Raw genomic sequence first — 9,053 nt, 5'->3', positions numbered from 1 at the left:
TACATGTTAGTTAAAAAGATTTCATGTGGAATTCATACGTCAAGATGTTTGTAGGGTCTTACGGATCGATTAAAATTTCCATACGGCAATTTTTTTTAAAGTATATCTAACAAAAAAAGTAAGGGTTAAATCGATGAAAATGTTGGTTTTGGGAGAAAGAACCTTGCACATGAAATAACCTGATAAAATTTGACAGCCCTCCCTTAAGCATATCAAAAGTAATTCCCATTGTAAAAAAACGGTATATATCTTTCAAAAGTAGATAAATTTCCAAGGTCGATGTCAAGAGTTCAAGTATATTAAAATTCAAACAACTGTTTTATAAATGCCAAGTAAAAACAGTCATAAAAACCTCTGTAGAGACACTGGCACAATAAAGACACTTATTACCCACTCGATCACTACTCAGTGGCCGTAAGTGCCGAGGTAAAGGTTAAAATTTGAATCCCTTCACCTGTATTTGTCGACGTCTCTACTTAAAAAACAATAAAAATCAATAAAGCATTCTTCTCGTGCTGCAATAATCGGGATCTAGCGTTTCGTTTATCATATTTTAAGTGTACTGTGTACATGTACACTTAAATGAAATTTTAAGGCAATACTCAAAATAAATGGTTTTTGAGGTATTTTTATACAATCTTTTTTAAAAACATTTGATTACTAAAGATTTTATGTGAGATCACTTTATTAACCCTGGTATGTGATTATAGTAATATAAATTTTGAAAAATAAGAGTAGTTCAATTAGTTATGGTTATCTGACCTTAAGTTTAATCAACAAAGAACATAGTTTTTACTGAAAAACATAACTCGAAGTATGAAGCGAGGCATTTTTTTCTAAAAAACAAAAAACAAACTCTCACCATCTTTTTAAAGAAATAGACACAGCGACTAGAAAGAGCAATGATTTTATTACCACAACATTGAAATTATATATATTATTTACATGAATAATTAATAATGATACAAATGATCATGAAGTCATTTAAAAAAATACTTTAGGAATTAAACGTCGATCCTTTCCAAGGATCCTTTCCAAGTCAAAATATCTAAGTAATTATTTATATGCTTGTAACAAAACGTGTCCTTTAGCAAGCAAGAGTAAAAGTTCTTTTCGTCTTCCATATGCTTACAATAAAATACATGTTTATACACTGTAAATGTACATGAGCAGTTACGTCGGTATTTAATTTTAAAATGGATAAAAGAAAGTCATGTTTTATGGTATAAAAATGAATAAACCGGGTGCAAATGATTTCATCAAATACAATACAATAACTACCAAAAAATATACTGCAGAGATGTTTGTTGGGAAATTAAGGAATGACTAAAAAACACTGATCATATGAAGGCTAAACAAATATTTGATGAAAATAATTGGATATTTTTTCAGAAGTTATCTCTCTTAACAGAGGGTAAACATCAAGGTAAAGATCAAAGATCAGTTAAATACAAGAATAACGATTTCGACAATTTTATATATTGAATTCTTTTAAATGATGATTTATTTACAACTACAGCTTAATCTAATGAGATGTATCGGGCAATTTCTTTTTTATGAAAAAAGAAAAAAGAAAAGAAAACTGGTCTTGAATACATGCAGAAGTTTTTTTTTTATCCATATCATACGAACATAATATATCCAGACTGGCAACAGATTCTCAGAAACAGTAACGGTAAAAACGGTTCCCCTTCTTAAAAAAATGAAGCATTGAATTTGAAGTAGAGGAAATAATTATTTTACTTAGTACTTTTAAGAATAATTATATATATGTTATAATTAGAAAAGCACAAATTAAACGGAGCACAAACGCTAGAGACAAGTCGGGACAAAACCCTTGCGTTTGTACAAAACAAAACAAACAAACAAAAACAAAGAAAAAATACTCCTGTGCAGAATTCTTACAATAGATATAATTCTTTAGGTCTATTGGGCATCAAAACGCAGTTTTAACTGATATATCTTTAAAAACAAATAAAGAGTAAAAAATTTCTTTTATTATCTTTCTTTGAATGTTCTAATTCATCCCATTCGTCTCTTCAACTTCTTATCCTTTTTCAATCATTTAATCTCTTTCAATTTCCAGACAATAGTTCACGGAAACTTAGTCGGAAGAGCGGTTGCAAGTGCGATCGGAAGGTTTTCAGTTCGAATCGCGGTTGCGACTGAACTAAGTCGATAAGAATAGGTACATGTAGTATAACTTTTCCTTCGCCACATGCTCGGCACACGTGAAAGTTGCCGGTCCTTCGGATGAGACCATTTACCGAAACTCCGAGTCACGGAACGGCACGATAAAGAACCCTCACTACTCAATAGCCGTAAGTGGCGTGTAATGGTTAAAAATTAAAGCCCTTCAACGGTATATGGTTGTGTCTTATATGAGTGAAAAAATTCTCAAATAGAACCAAAAAACATACAATTAATCAATTTTTTTTTTGCAAAATCATAAAGTTAATATATGTAATTAGGTCATCTTACTCGATGTGCGTGACGTTTTTTTCACAGATGAATTTACTTCGTCCTGAACACGGATTGTCCGCCCACTGTCCACGGAAGTCCGGCCACAAATGAAGACAGTTTCCAGCCTTACCGTGATTCGGTTCATTTTCGGCAAAGTCTTTAATGGTAATGTTACGCTGATCAGAGGAATATACCCATATACCCTCTTCTGCAATGTCCGTTAAACCAATCCAGAAGGCGCCCCCTGATTTTAGAAATGAATTCTATAGACACTTACGAATATAGAACATGTATTAGAAGATTATTACTTGATTGAAAAAATGAAATAGCTAAATATTCGCACAAGAAATACAAGTGTGTCAATCATGGATAATAATTCATCGAAAATTTGACGTAAATAAAAAGGATAATCCTTTAAACTATCAGAAATCCTACTACCGTATAAGAGGAATGTTTAGCGTGACGCAGATTTAGCTATTCGTCCTCAAAAATTGGAATGTTATTTTTAAAGAAATGTAATTTTAGAGATTTTAACAAGTATACTGAAGAATCTATAACAAATAAAGCGCAATTAATTATTAGCAATATTACATTTTAGCGATCTTGGCATCCTCGCTAATAATACCAAAATTAAAACATCGCTTAATATTCTGCTTATACGGTATGTTATTTTTAAATAATAAATACGCGTTTTGCTTGACAGTTTACCTAGGCTGTAGGCTTGATTGATCAAAAATTTGGATTCTGCCTCTGTTCTTGGCTCGGCTAGTATTGAGTTAAAACCTTGACAGACACTCTGAAAATGAAGATAACACTTAAACAATATGTCCATAAAAGTACGTAGTACTGTGTAAATATATATGTTCCATTAGTAATGCAATTTGATAACCGTTTTTATTTCTCTGAAACTCTAGTGTCTTTATCTTATTCAAAAACGTCGAGTTAAAAAGAAAAAATGGTGATTAATAGATCACTGTTCTTTGGTCTATTTTTCAAAGTATACAAGTTTTGCTGTAAATAAATTGCTCTTGATAACTATTTAGTTCATACGTAGTTTATCCCTAGAAATACAAGTCGATGATCCGCGCATGCCGAAATGAGTATACAATGGTAAAGGTCAAAGAATAAAAAAAAGTAATCGAAAATGTTCACATTTCAAACTGATGTTAGTGCCGTAACATACCCATCTTGTAGTTCTTCCTTAAATATTCCAACAATAGGATGCGAAAGAAAAGATTACATGTAAATCATTTGCCCTTTACTTTTGACTTACGTCTGCATCCGTCCAATTCTGACTTGTATGGTTGAACAGGTAGCATTTGTTTTCAAATCGAACCCAGCCAGCAGCACAACCTTAAAAAAAACCTGTCACGTATATTTAACATGTCATAATGTTTATATAAATTTACATTTCTAGGTACAAAAACTATCAGTTAGATGATTCCAAAAGAGGAAGAAAGATGTCTGGATTACTTCATATTTCTGTTGTAATAAACATTCTTTAATCACATTTGTTAAAAATTTTCCTTTCTGTAAACATTTATTTTTTAAATCTAAACATTTTTTCTCACTTTATATATAGGATTTTATTGTAAAAGACTGATTGAAATATTAAAATCAACTTTCTTGTAAAATAATACTGTTTTCTTTCTCTTTATCCATTGTTGCATATGCTGATCATAGATTCTCAATATGTCATTATTTTAGATTTGTTTCATTAAACACTTAAGTCACAGGCGAGGTATGAGTGGCTGCTCTAAAGTCGTGCTGTAATGGATTAAGTCGCTGGTTCAAATCCCATTGTGGGACGTGGAGACCGGCCCTTTGGATGAGGAAATATAAACCGAGGTCACGTTTTGCAGTAGAAGTTGAATGGAACAAAAATGACACTCACTGCTGAATGGCCGAGAGTGCCGAGTATAGACAGATTTCAGTAGACCTAAATTAACAAGAGATATTTCCGATTGGTCCCATATTGTGCTCATTTTCCTTCATTATTCAACCAACTTTAACTTTTTTTATACTGGCATTCATGGAGTATAGGAAGCATAGTTCATCTGAAGAATGTGCATTTGGTAGAGCCTCTTTTATTTCATAACTTTTATTCAATAAAGATTTCCCTCTTAATATATCAGCTACAACCTTTTAAATTTGGTAAGACAAAGAAGGAAAATTACCAGGTTGACCACCAAGATGGCGGCCAATGGGAAATAACTCTTGTTAATTTGTGTCTACTGATAATTATCTATAGGTAAAACAAATTGCAACTATCTCTCCACCGGCAAGTGGTGGTGTTTCCATACTGATTTTTTTATTGAGATGCACAAAAATACAATCACCAATGCAAAGTCTTGTTTAAGGTATGTCACTCGTAAATTTTCATTTGAGAAGTATATTTTGGATAAGTACTCATAGGGGGTCGGTATGCATCTTACTGTGCTACTGTGCAATTAAATTGACCTTTTGCAATTAAATTTTAACTCTTTGGTTAATTACTTTAACCTTTATCATGTTTTACCAGATGTAACCAAAGCAATAAAGAATTTTTAATTATCATACCCCTGCTTGAGAAGCGGGAGGGTATTTAGTAATTGGGATGTCCGTCGTCTGTCTGTTCGTCTGTCCGTCCGTCTCCTACGCTTTGGGGTACATGTACCTATCTCTTATCTGCAACTCCTCTCATACATGTACCACTGAATGAAATTTGATGTGAATTTCACGGAATCTTTATTACATATTGCTATTTTGCACCTCTTAATTTACTTTTTGATCCGACACATATTTTGGTTTTTCCATAGCAAAACATGGACACTGCCATTTTATTCATATAAGAGGCGGGGGCATCATTTAGTGAGCTCATTGCTCACATTGCCTCTAGTTTTACGTAAAATGGTTTGATTAATATTTAATCATTGAACAAATCTGGCAAATTAATTATTGTCTGACCTTTTTGCACCGAAAAAGTAACATGCACATGTATTTGGGGTATTAAAGATCTAAATAAGCATTAAAATATTCTCTTGTATCAAACTTTTTACTACTAAAGTGCTGATCAGTCACAAGTATCGAGTAGTTTAAAATATTGAAAGAAAACATTGGGACGAGTGATGACCAATTTCGAAATATATTTGTTAAAATATGTAATTTGGGGGCCAAAAAAAAAAAACTGTGAAAATTTTATCTTGACTTCTTTAATATATATCTTCATTTCTCGACAATGTTTGATATGGGAAGTTGTAAAATTTGTTCTAAGAATATGAATTGAGACCTATTTTAAATATTCCCTGCATATCATAACGGAAATGTTTTTGAGTCAAAGTATGTGTAGATAAAGTTTCAAGATATTGAATTGATTAAATGTGCAGAATTGCATAATTTTCCGCGAAATATCCTTCCACCACAAGAAATAGTCCCTCATAAATCTAGCTTTTTGTGAATCATTTTCATTGAACGTTGAACAATTTTTGTTGTTGAATTTAAATATATTACAAAAAATTGAATAAGCATAAATAGTTTTGAAGTAAGAGGTTCTGCGTGAACTTTTCAAATTTTTGAAGAGTGACATACCTTTAAAATGAAATGGAAAAATCTACTTCGATTTTTTTTGTCAAGCGAAAAATCGTAGAGTAAAGAATGCCCGTAAATGTCACACTTGCATCCTCTGCAGTATCTTTTCTGCACGCACATCCTACTGATGTAATAGAATGTGACGTAAAATAACTAAAAATTATTTCAGCTGCCATGCAGAGGAAAGTGTCTCACTGGAAACCACAAGTGAAACATTTTTTTTCTCTCTCGTAAACTCACCCGAAAATAATCCTTTTTCTTGAAAAATTTGAATAAAAAAAGACAACACAAATAGTTTAGGTCAGGTGAATTCGTTACATGTACAAGATCGCATTTATATATCAATAATCAAAAAATTTTCATGACGTAAGTAGACGATAAATACCTAAAATAACTGTCCGTATATATTATTATTTCATTTCGCTTCGTGATCGGGAGGCCCAGGTTCGATTCCCGTTCGCGGCGCCGCGTCAAACCTAAGACGTAAAAATAAGTAGTGACTGTTTCTTTGCAAAGCGCTCGGCATCAGAACTGAAAGTCACGGGTCTTTCGGATATAACCTTAAAAACGTAGGTGCTGTGTCACGGTAGGCGCTGGCAGGATAAAGAACCCTCACTGCTCAATGACCCTGAGTGCCGAGTATAGGTCTAAATTTGAAGCCCTTCACCGGCTTACGGTGAAAAATTCTCAAGAGGTACGTTAAACAATATACAATCAATCAATCAATACAAGGCGTTGCATAATTCATAGAGCGGGGCTGGGTAGGGAAATGTGTGTCCTTGAGATCTTGTAACGAACTTTGAAATGACCAAACACATGCCTGTCAAACTATTTATAGTAAGCACCAAATTGATTGTGCATGCAAAATTACAATTAATAGATTGAACATTTGCGAAATACGGAACTCTCAAAAACGTAAAGAAATACAAAGAACATCACTATAAAGTTCAAGTACCTTCAATAGTGTTCAATTTTTTAATAATATAAGAATTAATGACATGTTTTCAATATTTCATACCAATAATTTGTGCTTTAATAGCTTCTATAACGTTATATTCATACTTACGACCTGGAATGCAGAAAGCTTTTTCGCTGCTCAAAACAGTGCACTGGCCTTCGCAGGATGATGACTTACAGGACCCAGCTAGTTCCTGTAATCACGCAATTCTTACAAATTTTTATTTGATTATTATTGATGAAACTCCAATGTTCAGGATTATTGTATTTGCTAAAAATTTAAAGTTTTTAAGCTTCAAATAATTACATTTTAAAAAAATTAATAATGATTGTGCACAAAATAAGAAGTTTCAAAATTAATTATCCTCCATTAAAAAATCTTCTATTCATATAAAATTTAGTCTCAACGTGGCGATTATTTTGCCTCTTTATACTAAATAGTTTTAGCATCAAATCCGTAGTGAAAATACACACAATTTCAGCCCTGACTCATTTCTATGAAATTTATTATCTTCCCAAAATATACACATGTACATAAACATGTTTAAGACAATTATAAGAATGCAATGAACATTGCTACTTTGATATTTATTTCCCCAATGGATGAATGTCACATTTTAAGGGTTCAATCTTCATTAAATAAGAATAATACAGAAGAAGTAAATTTAAATCCATTTAAATTCATAATTTTTAACCAAAAAAAACCCATTTTGGATTGCATGAGACGATGCAATCATAGAACCTTCACAAAATTTAGTATAAAATTTACTTTAGTGTAAACTATCAATAAAAACTTTTGTTACTTAATGCAGAGATACTTTACTAGAACTGAAATTTCAAATTAAATCTTAAAACCTATCTCTATAATCTAATAAAAAGAACATGGATATGCACATACTAGACCCATAAAATAGAAATACTGTGCATGTTTGGATTTTGCATAAAGATTTAAAATATAACAATTTGAAATTAATAATAACGCAGATATATGTACTCCCATTAATTATCATATTTTAAAATCTTGTTGATACTTTAATTTGGTAAACTGTCAAAATTTAGTATTTTTTTCTACACATATACTCATCATGTAATAGAATATTAAAATTGATGTACTCAAAAGAGCATGAAGGACAATAAAAATCCGAACCTACCAGTGTCTGATTTTCCATTTCAATGTAGTCACATTCTGAATCCAGAACTAAGGAAGATTCTGAATCGCCATATAGCGCTGCCGTCAGTTCACAATGGAGTTGTTGTCTTTTATAATTCACAGATTTGCATTGACCATTCTGCAAACATTTTCGAATGCACTGTTTCTGTCCTATGATAGTTAAAACTCTTATGATCCTTTCAGTGTTAATACATTGGCCTGGTGCGGTCACTTTTATTTTGTTTACGTCATCAGTTTTTGCGGATACGGCATGGTGCAACGCACAAAAAAATAAAATACTTTTTAGTCCAAACATTACAGAATGTTATTGAAAAGTAAATAAACGTAAAAATGATGAGAGAGTTTCTTTAGCAAATTGATGCAAAGAATCTAATTTTAAATATGATCTGAAAGTAGATTGAGCAAAGGATTAGCTGTAAGCATGCGCAACTACCATAATCTGATTGATTATGCCTTCTATTACATCCATTTAAAAATACGAATTTAGCAGTTCAAGAAAGGAATGAATTCTGCTATTCAATACACGATACATGTGTGTTTCAAGGAAACAAAATATCAAGAGATTTCAATGATTAATATGAAATTTCTAAAACTACACAATCCCGTATGATTATGGCAAATTTAATGTATTGTTATGGGAAAGCGGAAATGTATCAGATGAAATTGTAAAATAGGAGGTGCGCTATGAACGAAGACTTTATGAAAATCTCATTAAGTTATAATCAGTCACATAAGAGGAGTTGCGGATAATAGATGCTTATCCCAAGGCATTACAGACATACGAACGGACACACCCCATCACTTTCTAACTCCCAGCTTTTCAAGCCGGGTTTAAGAAATTATAATTTTAATATATTGCAAAATCTTTCATATAATATGAAATTAATAAATCACA

The 9,053-nt window shown here is 31.9% G+C and overlaps 1 protein-coding gene across 1 annotated transcript; it reads right to left on the bottom strand.

Annotated features, from left to right (window-relative positions):
- Positions 1 to 2,475: 2,475 nt before the first annotated feature.
- LOC134268336 (perlucin-like protein) lies at positions 2,476 to 8,466 on the bottom strand. The gene is made up of 5 exons (XM_062750578.1): positions 8,139 to 8,466; positions 7,097 to 7,181; positions 3,737 to 3,816; positions 3,172 to 3,259; positions 2,476 to 2,707 (listed from the first exon to the last, which is right to left on the bottom strand). Exons 1-5 carry the CDS (start codon positions 8,451 to 8,453, stop codon positions 2,478 to 2,480), a joined length of 798 nt encoding a protein of 265 aa, XP_062606562.1. The 5' UTR covers positions 8,454 to 8,466; the 3' UTR covers positions 2,476 to 2,477.
- Between the last annotated feature and the right edge of the window lie 587 nt (positions 8,467 to 9,053).

Source organism: Saccostrea cucullata, unplaced genomic scaffold (genome assembly GCF_032062105.1).
Source record: "Saccostrea cucullata isolate Sc308-1 unplaced genomic scaffold, CSIRO_AGI_Scuc_v1 ctg998, whole genome shotgun sequence".
NCBI lineage: Eukaryota > Metazoa > Mollusca > Bivalvia > Ostreida > Ostreidae > Saccostrea > Saccostrea cuccullata.
The sequence above is the reverse complement of the archived record's forward strand: the minus strand, read 5'-3'. Positions and strand labels throughout refer to the sequence as shown.

Excerpts from the sequence above, each read along its gene's own strand:
- LOC134268336 (XM_062750578.1), bottom strand. The coding sequence starts at position 8,453 with ATGTTTGGACTAAAAAGTATTTTATTTTTTTGTGCGTTGCACCATGCC. Across the intron at positions 3,260-3,736 it reads AGAATTGGACGGATGCAGAC|AGTGTCTGTCAAGGTTTTAA; the intron begins GTAAGTCAAAAG and ends CTTCATTTTCAG. Across the intron at positions 2,708-3,171 it reads CAATCAAGCCTACAGCCTAG|GGGGCGCCTTCTGGATTGGT; the intron begins GTAAACTGTCAA and ends TTCTAAAATCAG.